Below are 18,422 nucleotides of genomic sequence, written 5' to 3' on the forward strand. Positions count from 1 at the left end.
GGCGGAGGGTCATCCAAAGGCCAGCGGATGGATGACGGAGGTCAATTTCTTGAATTATCTAAAACATTTTCACCATTTTTCGAGACCATCACCTGAGTTCCCAGTTCTCCTTTTATTAGACAATCATGTGTCACATGTGTCCCTAGCAGCAATAAATTATTGTAGAGAAAACAACATTGTTCTTCTCTCTTCCCCCCCCCCCCCCCACATTGTAGCCATGAACTTCAACCACTTGATAAGACAGTCTTTGGACCTTTTAAAACTTTTTAAAATCAAGCAGCTGATAAGTGGATGAGAAACCCTCTTAATGCAGCAAAAGTAATGACGATTCATAACCTTCCGATTCTTATTGCAGAAGCATTTCCGAAGGCCTTCACCCCAGCTAACATTCTAGCGGGCTTTGAGAGCACTGGCATTCAACCAATCAATAGGCAAAGAATCCCAGAAGATAGATACATGCCTTCATACTTTACTGATCAACCCGAACAATCTGGCTCGTCCTCAACAGTCACTGCATCATCTCCTACAGCCACTGCAACCTCATCTACAGCCTCTACCTCAGCTCCTACAGCCGCTGATTTGTCTCCGTCAGGCAAAGGTTTGTTGTCTACAGCCATCATATCTCCTCATGAAATTCGTCCATTTGCAAAGGCTGCCCCTAGAAAAAGGTCCTCAAAGAAGAAGGTAACTTCATGGGTTCTTACATCATCACCTTTCAAACAGTCATTGGAGGAAGCAGCTTCAAAGAAATCTTACAAAAGATCTCAACAGGTCAAGCCAAAGTGTAAAAAATCCATTTTCTGCACTGATTCTCAGCCCCCTCTCAGTGATAGTGATAGTGAGACCTCTGACCAGCTGATGATTAATTATGCTGATAGTGACAGCGATGATCTGTGCCTTTCTCATAGTATGCAAGATGATGTTGAAACTGATCTTAAAAATCCGACTGTTCAACAATTGGAGGAGGGAGATTACATTTTGGTTCAATTTACAAGTAAAAAAACAGCAACCTATTACGTTGGAAAAATTGAGAGTGTAGATATTGATGAAAACACAGTAGACTGCATGTTTTTAAAAAGAAAACCCACAAAAGAGGGACAATTTTTTTTTTGCGTTTCCACAAATTCTCGATGCATCGGAGGTGTCGGTCGGTGACATTCTTTGCAAGCTCAATCCACCACATCGGGAGGAACTGTGAGAACCGGAGACATTCTGACCTTCAGTTCTGATTTTTAAAATTCATTTCAACACCCCATTATGTAAAATACTGTGCGTTCCAATACTTTTAATGTCAAATAAATTTGAATTCGTGCGTTTATCAAGTTGCCAAGAAAATGTTCTATCTTCATTTTTATTTCTTGAAAAATTGGTTGTTGATGTTGGTGATACACACACACACGCACACACACACACACACACACACACACATATATATATATATATATATATATATATATATATATATATATATATATATATATATATATATATAACCATATGATAATAATAGATAGCTTTTATTATATAGCGTTTTCCATGTTCTAAAACATGCTCAAAGCGCTTTACAATGCTACTCCTGGTGGCCAGCGGACACATAACATATAGGACGCCACATGCTGCCTGTGAGGAGCGTTAATTTTTTTTTGGGACAAGGACAACACTGAAACACGATGATGGGGACCTCCGAATTTAACGGCCGTCTCCGATAGAGCGGTGGCTGCCGGGCAATGTTTTTGTCTCTGACGGGAATCGATCCCGGGATGCCAGCGTTACATTTACAAGTCTAACGCTTAAACCACTAGGCCACACACGACCACAAACTATATACATATGGGTAGTGATAAAAGGAACAGATTTTAGCATCAGAAAGTATGTTTATGTAGAATAACGATGACAGAGACTTTTGACCCCATATTCAGAGACATTTGACCCCGCAACGCGGTCAAAAGTCTCTGTCAGAATTATTTTACATAAACACATTTTCTGAATACTATTTTCAAACTTGTGACTTGGTATAAATGTCAAAAGATAGCAAATGAATAAATTTTTTTTATGGTACAAGATTTGTTTAAAAGAGCTATTCGTTGTTTTTTTTAATGATTTTTAAAATTAGTTTGGAGACATTTGACCCCACTCTCCCCTACCTCTCTCGGTTTGATAAAACATGAAGTTGAACAATAGGACCTAAAATAATTTTAGGGATTTGTAATTTGTAAATAATTTTTTTAAATAATCTGAAAACGCCATTGAACTCCATGCAATGCTTGTGAAGGCACTTTGATAACTCCAGTCCAGTGGCCGCCGATAGGCTCACTGTAAGGTGAAACTCGTTTTTTTGGAATTTTATTTTTGGCCCTTTACTGTTTTGGTCACCATGGCGTTATTTGTGAAGCTATGTGACTAATGTTGGTATCATTTTAAAGGGCACAAAACAAAGCTTTCTAACGGTATATTTTATTCTTAATTCCTGATTGTATTTCTCAGAAAGCTATTGAAATAAAAATTTATCAATTTTTGACTTATAAGAACTTTTTAAATTACGGATACATTTTAATTATACTTCATACATCGATAGACAATTACTTGAAGAACATCTCTGCCAAATTTCATCAAAATTGATACACTCGCTCATTATTTTATTTTTCCCCGCCATCAACCCCACTTTTTTTTACAAAAACCTCATATTTTTTCCATTTTCATTTATCCTTAATTTTTTCCATACTTTTCATACATGAAAATGATTTATATGAAAATAAAGCTTATTTTCTGACCTTTAAAATGATACCTAACACTTGCCATTTATTTTTAATTGAAACAAAATTACTGAAAACAATAAGTGGGCCATGTTGACTGCAAAACTCAAAATTTCCTGATAACCGCGAGATGCTGGTTTTGAGGCAGCAGTGAGATCACAGATTCTCTCTGTAAAATTGACGGAAAAAATTTCAACAGAAAAATATAAATAACTCTTGAACCGTAAGTTGTAGAGAAACAAATAAGGTATCAAATTTTATGTTTTCTTCAAGTCCCATCCCCCTGACTGGGTCAAATTAAGATATTTTGAGTTTGAAAATTTTATCAAAGTGCCTCTCAGAGCGCAGTGGTTTGGAATAGTGCGGCTATGTGGTCTAGTGGTATGACACTCGCTTTTGGATCGGAGAAGGTCGTGGGTTCGAGCCTGGCTTGGTGCATAGTTGAGTCCTTGAGAAAGCTCTTTACTCACATTTTCTCACCGTACTCAGGCGTAAAATGAGTACCTGGCCGTTAACAGCGTTGCCTCTATCTGAAAAAATTGTAACATCGCCTATAGGCGTCCTGTCCTGTCCTAAATGTTAAATGTTGCTGGTGGCCAGGGACCCCTTGTAAAGCGCTTGGAGCACATTTAGTGGATAATGTGTTAAAAAAAGCTCAATTTTTTTGTTTGTTGTTTTTTTTGTTATTTACGAAAAGTAATAACTTTTGCTTTCTTTAGGAGAGATGGCCAGGTGGAAAAGCCATAATATGCACTAACGTCTGGAGGAACCAAACTCCAGCCTCATTTTATTTAATTTTATTTTTATAAAAGCAAGACGCTTAATCTCTATTACTCATTTTGGGGCATGCACTGCAATTTAATCGTAGATTAATTTAGTCTTTTAGTCGTGAAAAATCAAATTTTTAATCCTTTTTTTTTTTACTTCTCCAGCACCGTTCATCCTGAGAAACAATATTTGGATGCCATTGAAAAAATATTGACAGAGGGAGTGGAGCGTGAGAATCGAACAGGCATCAATACAAAAGCTATATTTGGAATGCAAATGAGATACAACTTGAGAGATTGTGAGTTGTATGTTGTGCTCTTGTGTTTCCCTTCTTATGTTTAACAAAAAAATTTTTAAAAATCTGTAACTTTTGATTATTAAGGATCTCTCTGATCCTTTTCCCACATAATGATTGTGAACGACAATTAATTGTCTTCTTGTAGCAGTCAATACATTGTCAACCAGTAATGGCTTTTATTCTTCTTTCCCACAAGATGCTATGTTGTTCAAACCTTTGAAAGTGGCAAAAGAGCTGTTTTGGGCTAGCCTCACATTCTGCAAGTTTTTATTTAGGTTTTTGAGTTTGTGAAAATTCTTTTTAGTCTTGTAAACTGGAAAAAAATGAATCAGAATAAGGGGAATGTAAGATGACTATCACTTTGTTTTAGACAAATTATTTTATATAAGTAAAGCATTTTGTGAATTATCATCATTATCATGAAGAGGGCACTGATTCTCAGACTCATAAGGTAACGTTTTTTTGGTTTTATTTTCCGAATGCTTTCTAGGAAATTTCATATTTTCAATGTATAAAAAAGAGGCGTTACTATAAGACATAAGTTTGAACTCAAATCTGCAGAAAAAATTTTAAAAGATATATAAAACAATAAGATGTCAAATATTGTATCATTCTTTGGCATAAAAATGCCAGAATCAGGTTTGTTATCATAGTTATGCACACCATATCTTGTTTGTCTTATTTTAACCAATTAACAAAATATGTTTAAGGATGATGTTTATTTTAGCCAAACTTTATGATAAACCGACAAATTTTGACAGTCACTTATAATGACAAGCAATCGCTTATATAATTATGATGGCGTGTCATTGTGTAAATAAGTGATCGTCAGATGAGAACTGAGGTAATATGAGTTGTTTATTTATTTAAATTTAATTTATGTAAAATACTTTTGACCATACTATCACAATTTATTAAAGCATTTCTAAAACTGAACCAGATTTAAAGATAAAGAGGAAATTGTGATTAACCATATAAAAACATGGTTGTAGCATGTGTTGGCTGGGATAATCTGTTTTCTGAATCATATTTGAAATTCATTTTGCGATAAAATTATCAATATATCACGAATATATTTTGAGTCAGCATTATTAAAGTGATTGTTTTATATTTTTCAGCCTTTCCATTGCTGACAACAAAGAGAGTGTTTTGGCGAGGCATTTTGGAGGAATTACTTTGGTTCATCCGTGGCAGCACAAATGGGCATGAGCTAACAGAGAAGGGTGTTCACATTTGGGATGCTAATGGTTCAAGGGAGTTTTTGGAAAAACGTGGAATTCATGATAGGGAAGAAGGTATATGGTTACGTCATTTTATCAAAGTTTTCAATTTTACTATTTTGAACGGGTTGTCACTGTATTGGAGCTACAACGGGTATCCACTCATAATCGGTTATCCATGGGTATGTGGGAGCTGATGATCTAGAGATTAAATTAAAATATTTTCTGACAGAACAAAATAATTTATCAGTATATCTCCATAATATTCAACTGATCCAATTAAATTGATTCAATGATTCACTCATACAGTGTTAACCTAGATACTTAGCACATTATAATTATAAAGGGAGAGGGATTTGGCATTGGTCTGTTGCAAATTAGTTTTTGTGAGAAATGAAGACCTGGGTTGTAATGACTGATGCCTAGCCGACAACGAAATCGTTAGTGGTGGCAGTGTCATCAAAGGGTTATCTTGTTGCTTCTGACAGCATGTCTCAAAATGATTGTGACTGAGTTACTTAAATTTCATTATGCTGTCAGCGTTAACAAAACTGCTCAGTATGACGGGGAACTGTACTGTGTGTGCACTCAGTATTGAATCAGTCAACAAAAATCTATAAAAGCGTAAGCTGCTGACCCTGAAATTGAATCTGTATATATGATATGAATTTAATCTTGGTTTATTTTGATTAAAAGAAACATAATTTCATATATACATGCTTCCTTGGCTTAGTGTGGGGCAGAAGGAGAGGGGAAGTCGATTCTTTCATCTGTGTTTGTGTGTTCATGTGTTCAACGAACTGTCACTGAATCCGAACCTTCAATTTATAACTTTTTACAGCTTTTTTATTTGCAAAATTTCTGTTTTGGCCTTGAAATTCTTCATGAGCGGTGTCTGAAATACCTGTAAGCCAAATTTTAAGTTGGCGTCTCTGACTACAGCGTGTAACATGACCTGCCTCTGTTGAAATTCCCACATATTTTGAAAGTCATTTATAATGACGACTAATCTTGTTATATGCTACTGTGGCGACCAGTTCTGTCGGTGCTTCGCACGAACATTTGTCTTACATTTTAAGCACTACGACGCACTTCTATTGTATTCAATGTTTACTTCCGGTTTTTTAGTCTTGTACGGTTCGTCCTCTGATCCATACAATCAATCCAAGTTCTATCCACTATTAAACGTTAGCAATAATCTATACACGGATTTTGTTATTACTTTATTGTATCATTACTGACTATTTCTACATTGGTGACCCCGACGCGAATACGTAAAATGGCTCAACCAGATCTCTCACAACAAGTCTAGACCTGTAAATTCTCAGTCAATTAACTGAAATCAGTCAATTCGTCAAATTCAAATATTTTTAAAAAGGGAAGAAAGAAATGAATAAAGAAAGAATTCATGAATCGTAGTCGATTGACTGTAAAGTTAACTAGGAATGTTCCACAGCCCCACGCATAGCTCATGGGCCGTTTATATTAATGATGGATATATATTGCCAAGGCTAAGCGACGCTTTTTAGAATTGCCGTGTCTGAACACACCCCAGTGTATTTTCACACAGCCTTCGTGAAATTATTTTTTCACTTTCGAAACCTGTCGTAGCCAATTTTAACTGAGCCGCCGAGCGATAAATTTCACTGTTTCGTCTAAGCCAAAATTGACCACATTTACTTGAAGGACAGGAAAAGTATGAGAAAGAAAATTCGAAACACCGGAAGTTCGTTATGTAGACACCTTCAAATCGAAAGTTAAATGATTGCTACAAGCACATCTCGATTACCTCATGTTGTAAACAAACTGGTTGACCGTTTCTAAGTTTCTTCACTGATTGGGTACCTAATTACAAGGAACAATGGTAAGTAGCCTAATTAATTCCCTCGCAATTTAGTTTTCTGCCATTGCTTTGCTCAAGTGAACTTGCTGTTTACCTTTCATTTTGATTCTTTGGATTTTACCGCTACGACGAATTACGAAGAGTTTCAGTTTCAGTCAATTTTTATAGAGCTCATTTACAGGTCTACAAGTCGCGAATTTGACAGGCCAACTACAGGCTCTTGCTGCTTCCACCAACTTCCGTGAACAACAAATCAACTCTGTCTCCATCAAGCTCCCGGAATTCTGGACTAAATCACCGGAGGTTTGGTTCGCAAGAGTGGAGGCACAGTTCAACACCAAGAAAATTACTCAGGATCAGACAAGGTACGATTACGTTGTCAGTTCTCTTGACATAAATACTGCAGAATAAATTCAGTCACTGCTAGTAAACCCACCACATCTTGATAAATATGGCAGCTTAAAAAAAGCCTTGATCAAGACCTTCGGCAAATCCCAGACCCAGAAAGACGCAGAACTCCTTAATCTTAATGGTCTTGGTGACAAACGCCCAACTGCTCTACTGCGCAAGATAAATGCACTGAATGATGACCCTGTCACTCTGAAACGTGCATTATTTCTCATGAACTTTCCCCCGGACATTCGAGGCATTTTAGCCGGGCACAATCTTACAGACACAGAAGAATTGGCTGAGGCAGCTGACAGGATCTGGGAGACATGCATGTCCGGTGTGCAACATATTTCCTCATCACCATTCCTGACTTACCCTCAGCAGGATGTAACAACCACACGACCACAGTCAGAGGAGACTGTTGCTGCAATTAAGACAGTCCGCCAACGTGGACAGCCTCTTCAACATAGCATGCCCAACTCTATTTGCTATTATCATCAACGCTGCCAAGATGGTTGTAAATTTTCCAGTTTACTCAAACTCAAAGGAAACAAACAAAACTTGCCTTCTTCGGGAAACGCTTCGGCTGGTCGATGAACGTGGAATCGGTCAGCAATCCAAATTCAAACACGTTTTCCATTTATGATAGACGTTTGGGACAATCTTTCTTGATCGATACTGGTGCTGATGTTTCTGTATACCCCGCCTCAACTCAAGACCGCAGAACATTAACACCTTCTATTACACTCTCTGCTGCAAATGGAACATCAATCAAAAGCTGGGGTAAACGCACCATCACTTTAGAAATAAAATCTAATCAAGTCCTCAATCACGAATTTTACCTGGCAGATGTGACACGTCCCATCCTGGGTCCGGATTTCTTAGTTTCTAACGCCCTGATAATTGATCTAAAAGGAAAACGACTCTTGTCTATGGACAACATTTCTAATTCACCCATAAGCCTTGCTGGCCTCTCAGTGCACCCAAGTACTGCATACTCTGACCTCCTTCAACAGTTTCCAGACCTTGTCATTCCCCAATTTAAATCATCTCGCAACAAACACGGCGTGGAGCATCACATAATCACCAATGGGCCGCCCGTCCACGCTCGAGCGCGCCGTCTCAATCCAGAAAAACTGACTGCAGCAAAGGCTGAATTCTTCAAGATGGAGCAGATGGGAATCATCCGTCGCTCCAAATCAGCATGGGCATCCCCTCTACATGTAGTTTCCAAATCGGATGGCCAACTGAGGCCTTGCGGTGACTACAGACACCTCAAAGATGATCGGTATCCTCTACCTCATATTCACGACTTCAATAGCCGCCTTTCTGGATGCAACACCTTTTCCAAGATCGACCTGATTAGGGGCTATCATCAAATTCCCATGGCAGAGTCGTCAATTCCAAAAACAGCAATCATTACGCCATTTGGATTGTGGGAATTCGTGCGGATGCCATTTGGCTTGAAGAACGCCGCTGCCCAAGCATTTCAAAGACTCATGGATGGTATTTTGAGAAACATACCTTTCGCTTTCGTCTATGTTGACGACATTTTAGTTGCCAGTCATTCACATAAAGAACATATTGAACACTTACGGGAACTTTTTCAACTCCTCTCTACAAACGGACTTGTGATCAACATGGCGAAATGCGTTTTCGGTGTTAGCGAGTTGGATTTTCTTGGCCACCGTGTGACTGCTGAAGGGATTCTTCCACTACCGGACAGGGTGGCCTCTCTACGTGACAGTGCCCCTCCCACTGACCGTGCTGGCCTTGGCTTGCTAAACTATTACCACAGATTTATCCCACACGTGGCAGACTTCCTTGCCCCACTACATTCTCAGGCAAGTGGCAAGGACAATCCATCGTGTGGTCTGATGACTGCAATACGGCGTTTGAAAAGGCCAAGGAGGCTTTGAAACACGCTGTTCTCCTTCACCATCCCCTACCAAATGCCCCAACAAGTCTTACAGTTGACGCTTCCAACTCAGCTGTCGGTGCACAACTTGAACAAAAGCAAGGTCATAACTGGGTCCCGCTTGCCTTCTTTTCTAGGAAGCTCTCAGCCACAGAAAAAAAATACAGTGCGTTTGACCGCGAACTGCTCGCCGCTTACAGCGCTGTCAAACACTTCAGGCATTTCCTGGAAGGTAGGGCATTTACATTATTCACAGACCACAAACCACTTGTCTCCGCTCTCATCAGTCAAACTGACCGCTCGCCTCGACAAACAAGACACTTGTCTTACATCGCCGAATTCACCACTGATATTCAGCATATCACAGGTCAATTTAACGTGGTAGCTGATGCCTTCTCGCGTTTTAATATTATGACGCCCACAGACTCAGGCATCTGTTCCATTACTGATTTCACTAAATTTGCATATGACCAGGTTCACTCACAGGAAATGGAATCTTATCGCAAATCTACCACAGGTCTTACACTTGAGAACATTCCATTTAACGTGGTAGCTCTGGGTGGGGTTCCTACCTCCCATAGTGGGCAGGGAGGTACTTACTATGTCTTCTACCCCCCTATATCTGTTTTCCAACATGCTTTCTGTCTTTGTCTTGGAATTAGATTACTTGGTTTTGTCCTGGCCCTGGCCGGATTCCTAGCTGGGAGGGAAACAGTCAAATGCATAGTTATTGCTTTGGGAGATGATATTTTTTCCTTGTATATCATCTCTCTGTTATGTATTATTATATGTGTTATTTTGAATTTATAATGTAAGCATTTGAGTGTATTCCTCTTTGTTGGATCTTGTACTTGTGCCTTGGTGAGACTTATAGGTGATCTCAAACTAAGTACATTGATGGTATGCTCTTGGAATCTACATCTGATCCCTTTTTGTTCCCAATTCCCCTTTTTCTTACTCTCTCTTGGGTTCTTTAATTGTTATTCTAGAACTTTTCACTATCCCATTTTCTTCCTTTTTACTGGCGCTGATATAACGTAAATGTGTTGCAAGCGCCGTAAAACCCTTAAAAACAAAAAACAACGTGGTAGCTGATGCCTTCTCGCGTTTTAATATTATGACGCCCACAGACTCAGGCATCTGTTCCATTACTGATTTCACTAAACTTGCATATGACCAGGTTCACTCACAGGAAATGGAATCTTATCGCAAATCTACCACAGGTCTTACACTTGAGAACATTCCATTTGGTTCATCCACAGTCTTGTGTGACACTTCAACAGGCGCAACACGCCCCATTCTTCCAACGTCATAGACTCGACAAATTTTTGACCAGATTCACGGTCTCTCCCACGCCGGCGCACGGCCCACACAACGTGCCATCAGTCAACGTTTCGTTTGGCATGGGATGAAAAGAGACATACGTAAATGGTGTAAAGAGTGTCATCATTGTCAATCTTCCAAAGTGCATAGGCACACCCGAGCACCACTTGTCGACCGGCCACTACCAACGAATCGATTTAGTAGCCTCCATGTTGTTCTCGTTGGACCACTACCCATCAGCCAAGGTATGACTTACTTGTTTACAGTCATCGATCGCTTCACGAGGTGGCCAGAGGCAATTCCTCTTCCAGATGCTCATGCTTCTACCTGTGCTCAAGCTTTGATACACCATTGGGTTTCCCGATTTGGTGTTCCTGAAAACATTACTTCCGACCGTGGCGCACAATTCACACCGGCACTTTGGACAGAGTGCAACAGGTGTTTGGGCATCAATGTCAACCGAACAACCGCATATCACCCTCAAGCAAATGGGATGATTGAACGATTCCATCGCCAACTGAAGGCAGCACTGAAAGCCCGGACCACAGGCACTAACTGGTATTCGGAGATACCCATTGTGTTGCTGGGGATTCGTACATCCTGGCGAGAGGACTCTGGCTATTCCCCCGCTGATTTAGTCTACGGTTCAACCCTTCGTCTTCCAGGAGAGTTTTTGTCGTCGACTGGTCCTGAAACATCTACACCAAAGTCAGAATTCGTTCAGCGGCTACAAAACACAATACGTTCCATGAAACCACCACCCCCCAAGTTTCACGGCCAACAGTCCACATATGTGCCATCCAACCTGGCATCTACTGGTTACGTTTATGTGAGAATTGATTCGCACAGACATCCGCTCCAGCGTCCATACTACGGCCCTTATCGGATTATTGACAAAAGGGACAAATATTTCATTTTGGACATGAAAGGTCGCTCTGAAAAGATTTCCATCGATCGACTAAAAACTGCACACCTCTCACACTCAGACACTAACATCAGCCACACAACAGCCAACCCAAAACCATTGACAGATGACACGCAACTGAAACGCGTGAATTCGACCCCTGTCACGGGACGCCTGGCGACAACAACTCGATCAGGTCGAGAATCTCGGCTACCACCAAGATTCCGCTGAACAACTGTTGCGCCCCGCTGGGGGAGGGGTAGTGTGGCGACCAGTTCTGTCGGTGCTTCGCACGAACATTTGTCTTACATTTTAAGCACTACGACGCACTTCTATTGTATTCAATGTTTACTTCCGGTTTTTTAGTCTTGTACAGTTCGTCCTCTGATCCATACAATCAATCCAAGTTCTATCCACTATTAAACGTTAGCAATAATCTATACACGGATTTTGTTATTACTTTATTGTATCATTACTGACTATTTCTACACTACTTATTTTACACAATTAATGTTAAATCATTTCAGATAATTGCATGAATGAGCACATTTTGTATGTTAGTGTTAGCTCAGTTTGGTCTCATCAAAATGAAACCAGTGTTCATTTCTTAATGGATATTTAATTTTAAAAATCTAAATCAATAACCTTGTCAGTTTTCTACAATCTGAGACGGTTTATCAAATTTTCAAAGAGATGCAATTTATATAAGGGAAATTACTTTATCCTTTCTGTTTAGATATGTACAAGGAAGATTGACTGTTTCTGTAATCAAAAAGATCATTATTTCTTTATAATGATGTACGTATGCATTTTACTTACTGTCAAGCTGCTTTTTTAAGATTTAAGAGAAATATAATTTAAAAATTGTGAAATTTCATTAAACAGAAAATATACAAAAAATGATGTTGTTTATGAGGATATGCTTGGGCAATTTTTCATTATTCAATATTTTTTTGGTTTCAAATCAGTTTGAAATTGTTCTTGTGCTCTAAAATGATAATAATAGTAGTAATAGTAATAATAATAATAATAATAATAAACATGACAGTTCAGTGGCACAGTAAGGGTTGTATGTTGACATTAGATGTTTCAGTTTCAAATTGAGTAGTTTACCTTTTTGTTCTGAAGTGCAGTACTCAATATTTCCAAGTCATTATGTCATTATTTGGAATTTTTCTTTCCCAGGTTTAGATGGAAAAGTTTTTTGTTTTTTTTCTTCTCAATTTAGAGAAAAAAGACTTCATTTTTTGTTTGTTTTGCTATTTTCCTTCATACTTTAAAGCCATGTGCTGCGGGCATGTAGCATTGTAGGCTGGAAGTGCAAATCTGAGATTTCAGGGTTTTCTTTTTCATTAGCCTAACAAATTTCATGGTTTTTACTCATCTTTTAGCATCCTTGATGAGAAAAATGCATGATTTTGATATGGTAGTTGGGCGAACAATTTTGAAGTGGCCATCTTCTTTTTGACATAAGTTATCACCAGCAGCATGTCGCAGCAATGCAATGAGACTCAATGGTTATATTAACCGGGAGAGATTTCTGTTTCATTGAAATCAATTTGAGTATTATTTTTATTATGACGATATAATTATAAGTTTTAAAGCTTTTATTTTTTTATTTTTTTTTTCAGGGGATTTGGGCCCTATTTATGGGTTTCAGTGGCGTCACTTTGGTGCTGACTACACCAATATGCATGCTGATTACACAGACAAGGGAGTTGATCAGCTGAAAGATGTTATAAATAAAATCAAGAATACACCCAATGATCGTACTATTGTCATGTGTGCATGGAATGCCAAAGGTATGTGCAATATGAATTTTTTTTTTTTCTGGCACCAAAAATTGTGTGGAAATTACTTTTATCATGTTTGGCTGATATCTTTCATAACCAGACACAATATAGATACAACTGTCAGGAATATGGGACAGAAGTAAGTGTTCCTTGTTAATTATTTAGATTGGGTTCCTTATTCAGTATTTGTCAATGTCTGCCAATATTGGGTTGCCAACTTAATTGACTTAGCCTTATGTGTCCAATCTAAGGACGAGACACTGTAGCTGCTTTGCTTGCTTGTGTTTGATTGGTTATTCCACGATTGTCAATCTTCTCATCTTTTTATTTTCCAACAGGCTGAAATTTGAATTCAATGTTACCACTTAGAAAGTAACATCATTACCTTGATGGCTAGATCTAATTAATGTTTGGCAGAGTGACAAATCAATGTTCCATCCGTTCAGTAGCATGCTACTTATTCTCACCATAATTTTTTTGTGTGATAAAATCACTCTTATGGGGCTTCTCTTAGGATTGGAGAGTTGGGATTGGTTGGTTATGTTGTCTTGCAAATGGGACTGTGGAGACCTGTTTTATGACACTCTGTGAGCTAGTTTGATTTTGCTTCCAACTTCCTTTTTCATGGATGTTAATGTGGTCTATTAATGTGGGGAAATAGCTATGGCTTACTTTATGCATTTACCTATTATAACGTAAAGCATGTGCTCAGTATATGATAGTGTGATTTAGTTTTCATGTTTTGATCAATTTCAGATTTACCAAGAATGGCTCTGCCTCCTTGCCACTGCCTGGTACAATTTTTTGTTTCCAATGGAGAGTTGTCTTGTCAATTGTACCAAAGATCAGCAGATATGGTGGGTATCTTCAACTTGTTTATTTTGTCATTATTGGCCAGAATAATGATATTGATAGTAATGAATCTATATACTACTGGAGCTAAACCAGTGACTGCAAAACAAAGAAGTCTTAATAAAATATATTTCACACGACATGAAAATTTGAAATTTTAGATTATATAAGAAGATTCCAACCTTTGCAAAATTTTAAGCATTACTATTGCGTAATATCCACTAAACTTGCTCAAAGATTTTTACAAGGGGTTTGTAGCCAACGACAGTACTTAACATGAAGGATGAGACATGATGCCTATTAGGCGGTATTACAAATTTTTTTTACAGAGACAGCGCTGTTTATGTCAAATACTCATTTTAAACCAAGGACTAAATTATGCGCTGCTCAGAAACCTGGACCTTCCAGTTGGAAGGTGATTGTCATACCACAAGACCACATAGTCGCACATGTAAAGGGACACCTTCTGTTCCTGACGAAGGTTTCCCCATACACAAATTCTGTTTGAAAGGGATCTTGAGTTCTTCACTTGGATTCTAACATTGTGACAGAAATGCAATTGGTAGCTGCAATGTGCAAATTGAATTCCTTTAAAATAAAAAAAAGAATTAGGTGCCTTTTTCTTATTTCTCTTCTCTTTTCTTTTTTTTTTGGTTTTGTTGTTGATTTGCTGCAACACGGTTCAACATAATATTTAGATCGAGCCTAAGGTTTCTTAAAACGTTTGGTACACAAAGAATAGACTTTCAACAAAGTAATCTCTTGATGTTGTGATCACTTTTCTGTTGTGCATTGACAAAATACCCTTTTCTCATTTGGGCCACAAAATAACTAATTTTTATCGATATTGCATCAACATTTACGATGACCCCCCGGCTTCTTTGAAGTTTCAGATTTAGGATCTTTTGACAAGCGGGTTCATCTTCATTTGGAAAGTCACTAACCAGACAAATTATATGAATTTAATATATACATGACCCATCATCTCAAAAAGGTATTATGTTGAGACAGCATAGAAAAAATTAGTTCAGAAATACCTTGATGGAATGAAATTAAAAGCAAGTTTCCTATTTGTGTCTATAAATTCAATTTCTAGCACCTAATTCATCCCGACATAATACCACTTAACTTAGAGACGGTGGGTCATATATCTTGATAATCACCAACGAAGTGATGACTCTTGTTTTCATTATCAGAATTGCAAAGCTCTTTGAGGGCATGATTTGTCAGTAACAAAGACAAACATTTTGTGTTAAGTACACACCGATATGGCTGAACATAATTGCTTTGCGCATGCGTGTTACAGCCATATTTAATAAACAGATAAAGCCACTATGCTCCTTTGAATCATTCTAGAGAAAAAAATTCTTGTTTGAACTATGTGTGATGGTCTAATGAAAGGTGTTGGCAGCTACACTGTCTTTAAAAAAATTTTTTTTCAAGATATGAGCTGAGAAAGTTTTAGAAAAAAAACCGTGTTGTGCTGAAATATTGCATTTTTTTATTCAGGAAAGATTGCATTTTACGTTAGCACTAACTTTAAGGTTAACTGACATTTTCTGAATAAAGTTATGATTTTTTTTTTATTAGCTAAAGCTTTCCATTCAAGGTCTGATCCATATTTCTTTCATTTTTTCATTTTGATTTTGCAGGGTTTAGGTGTTCCTTTCAACATTGCCAGTTACGCATTGCTGACTTGTATGATTGCTCATGTTACAAACCTCAAGGTGAGATGCTTATCTATTCCCTACTAACTATTTTTAGAATTACTGGCTGAGGAATCAAACTTTTATCTATTTATGTTTTACCTTTCCACATTGGTTTCTTACCTTGCCCTGGAATAAGACTTCTAGAGATTACTGCAGCCCTCGGTGGTATCCCTTGCCGGTGAAGGGGGGGGGGGGGGCATAATAATTATCCTTGTGATTAATGTGATATTGTAGGCCTGCTTAGAAAATTTTAGATTTACAAGAAAATCAAGAAAATAAAAATATAACTGTAACTTAGTAACTACATTGGCCAAGGTTTCAGAATAACTAATTTTCCCATTTTTAAATTCCAGCCGGGTGATTTTGTTCACACTCTGGGTGATGCTCATGTATATGTTAACCATGACGAGGCATTGAGAACACAGGTTAGTTATATTTATGTACAAATATAGATATATAATAATGCTCTTAGGCATTGGTCAAGTGCTCTACCAACATCTGGCCAAACAAGTCTCTCAAAACCACGAGGCCCATGAAACCAGAGTCAATCCCAGTTTCTAGCCTTGAAGGGACAGTATGAATTATTTGCTAGCCTTTCAAGAGGATACTATGTTGCAAGGAGTTTTTGCAAGATTTAACAAATTTAGCCAACAATAACTTTACCTGCAACTGCAAGCCTCACGCTCTACTAATTGATATAGTATGCTGTTGTAAATTTCTATTTAGTTTACATAATCATTTCTTTGTGTTTTAAATTCTAAATAAAAATGTAAATTTAATATTTATTTACAGATTTATTACTGTCTTTTCCCTTTTCTTTAACGTTTTTCAGTTGTCACGGTCTCCCAAGGACTTTCCAAAACTAGTCATCAAAAGAAAGGTGGAGAACATTGAGGATTTCAAAGTGGAAGATTTTGAAGTGGTTGGCTATCAACCTCATCCAAAGATTAAGATGGAAATGGCTGTATAGCTGCATTCTGAAATTGGTTTATACTTTTATTTTCAATGTATGTATAGTAAAAACTTACTGTGGTGTAGGGATGTTTGTATGAAAAATAGACACTGAAATATTTGCAAGTTTTAAAGAGAAATCACTAGTTAAAGTATTGTCAACAGCTAGTGATTGTGTCAGAAATGGAATATTTAAAAAAACCAAAGTTTTATCCAATCCTATTTAATTTTATAAAATTTTATGCGAAACTTTTAATCACATACTGACCCTGTTACATATAGTAATGCAAAATTTTGAGTTAAAGAGCCTGTCAATTTTGATTCAAAGGATATTTGAATTTTACAATGATGCATTGGAATCTTGTGTTCAGGTATACAGCATTTCTTGTGTCCTATTATTTTTACAATGGTCGGAGTTAGAGTGATTTTATCTAATTTTTTTTATTTATAAAAAAACCCCCAAAATATTAAAATATATTTTGTGCAATCATTAATAAATTGACCGGCTACCGTTGCTTAAAGATATATGTAGGTATGTGTCGTAGCTTAAATTTTAAATATTTATAGCAGCCCTACACCAAATGTATACCATTGATATTAACTGGCTGTAACTTTGTAAATAAACCTGTGCATCTTTTTTTTTATATTTGCAATGGAGGATTAATCATTGGCAAACTTGCTATTATTTATCTGGTCGGGGTCTGTGACCTCCCATGGTAGGCAGGAGGTTACTTGCTATGTCTTCTATCCCCTTTTTCTGTTTTCCGAGCAGCTTTGTTTCTTTGTCTTGGAATGAGATTGCTTTGTTTTGTCCTTAACTGAGAGGGAATAATGTTAGTATTAGTTTTGAGAGATGATTTTTTCCCTTGTAAATCATCTCTCTGTTATGTATATTTATGTATTTTGTTTTGGATATACAGTCGAACTTGTATAAGGCGTCCATCAAAAGGAACTCCTGGGTGGGGATCCTGACCTCCCATAGTGGGCAGGGAGGTACATGCTGTGTCTTCTATCCCCCTATATCTGTTTTCCAACATGCTTTCTGTCTTTGTCTTGGAATGAGATTACTTGGTTTTGTCCTGATCCTTGCCGGAGTTCCTTGGCTGGGAGGGAAACAGTCGAATTTATAGTTTTGGGAGATGATATTTTTTTCCTTGTAAATTATCTCTCTGTTATGCATTGTATTATGTTTAGTTTACATATTATAGTATGTGATTTGTAAACATTTGAGTGTATTCCTCTTAGTTGGGACCTGTGCTTGTGTCTGGATGAGACTTTTAGGTGATCTCAAACTAAGTACTTTGACGGTGTGCTCTTGGAATCTACATCTGTTCCCTATTTGAACCAGTTCCTCTTTGTCTCACCTTTTCTTTTGTGCTTTAATTGTAATTCTAGAACTTTTTACTATCCCATTTTCATCCTTTTTACTGGCGCTGATATAACCTAAATGTGTTGCAAGCGCCGTAAAACTCTTAAAAACAAAAACAAAACAAAAGGAACTCACAAAAGTGGGCGTCTGAGACAGTTGGCCGCCTTGTGCAAGTCGGATATTTCTAATAGTCAAATGTTATATCAATTTAAATTGAAACTGATGCAAGTCCCAATTATAATTAATTGCATGCTTTTGATCCCGCCGTCTCTCTCTCTCTCTTTATCTCTTTCCCTCTCCCTCCCCTCTCTATCATTCTCTTTAAAGTTTC

At 37.6% G+C, this 18,422-nt stretch overlaps 1 protein-coding gene across 1 annotated transcript in view; it reads left to right on the plus strand.

The window, feature by feature from the left end:
• The window catches only part of LOC144978503 (thymidylate synthase-like), a 19,638-nt gene extending 1,961 nt beyond the window's left edge, over nt 1–17,677 (plus strand). Inside the window, exons 2-8 of the mRNA XM_078924670.1 lie at nt 3,686–3,819; nt 4,938–5,114; nt 13,049–13,219; nt 13,967–14,067; nt 15,715–15,789; nt 16,125–16,196; nt 16,604–17,677. Coding sequence (XP_078780796.1) covers nt 3,686–3,819; nt 4,938–5,114; nt 13,049–13,219; nt 13,967–14,067; nt 15,715–15,789; nt 16,125–16,196; nt 16,604–16,741 — 868 coding nt within the window. The 3' untranslated portion in view covers nt 16,742–17,677. The remainder of the gene's footprint in view (nt 1–3,685; nt 3,820–4,937; nt 5,115–13,048; nt 13,220–13,966; nt 14,068–15,714; nt 15,790–16,124; nt 16,197–16,603) is intronic.
• The last annotated feature ends 745 nt before the right edge of the window (nt 17,678–18,422 follow it).

The sequence above is a fragment of the Berghia stephanieae genome, chromosome 8 (genome assembly GCF_034508935.2).
Source record: "Berghia stephanieae isolate SIO BIC M18660-M18661 chromosome 8, UCSD_Bste_1.3, whole genome shotgun sequence".
Lineage (NCBI taxonomy): Eukaryota > Metazoa > Mollusca > Gastropoda > Nudibranchia > Aeolidiidae > Berghia > Berghia stephanieae.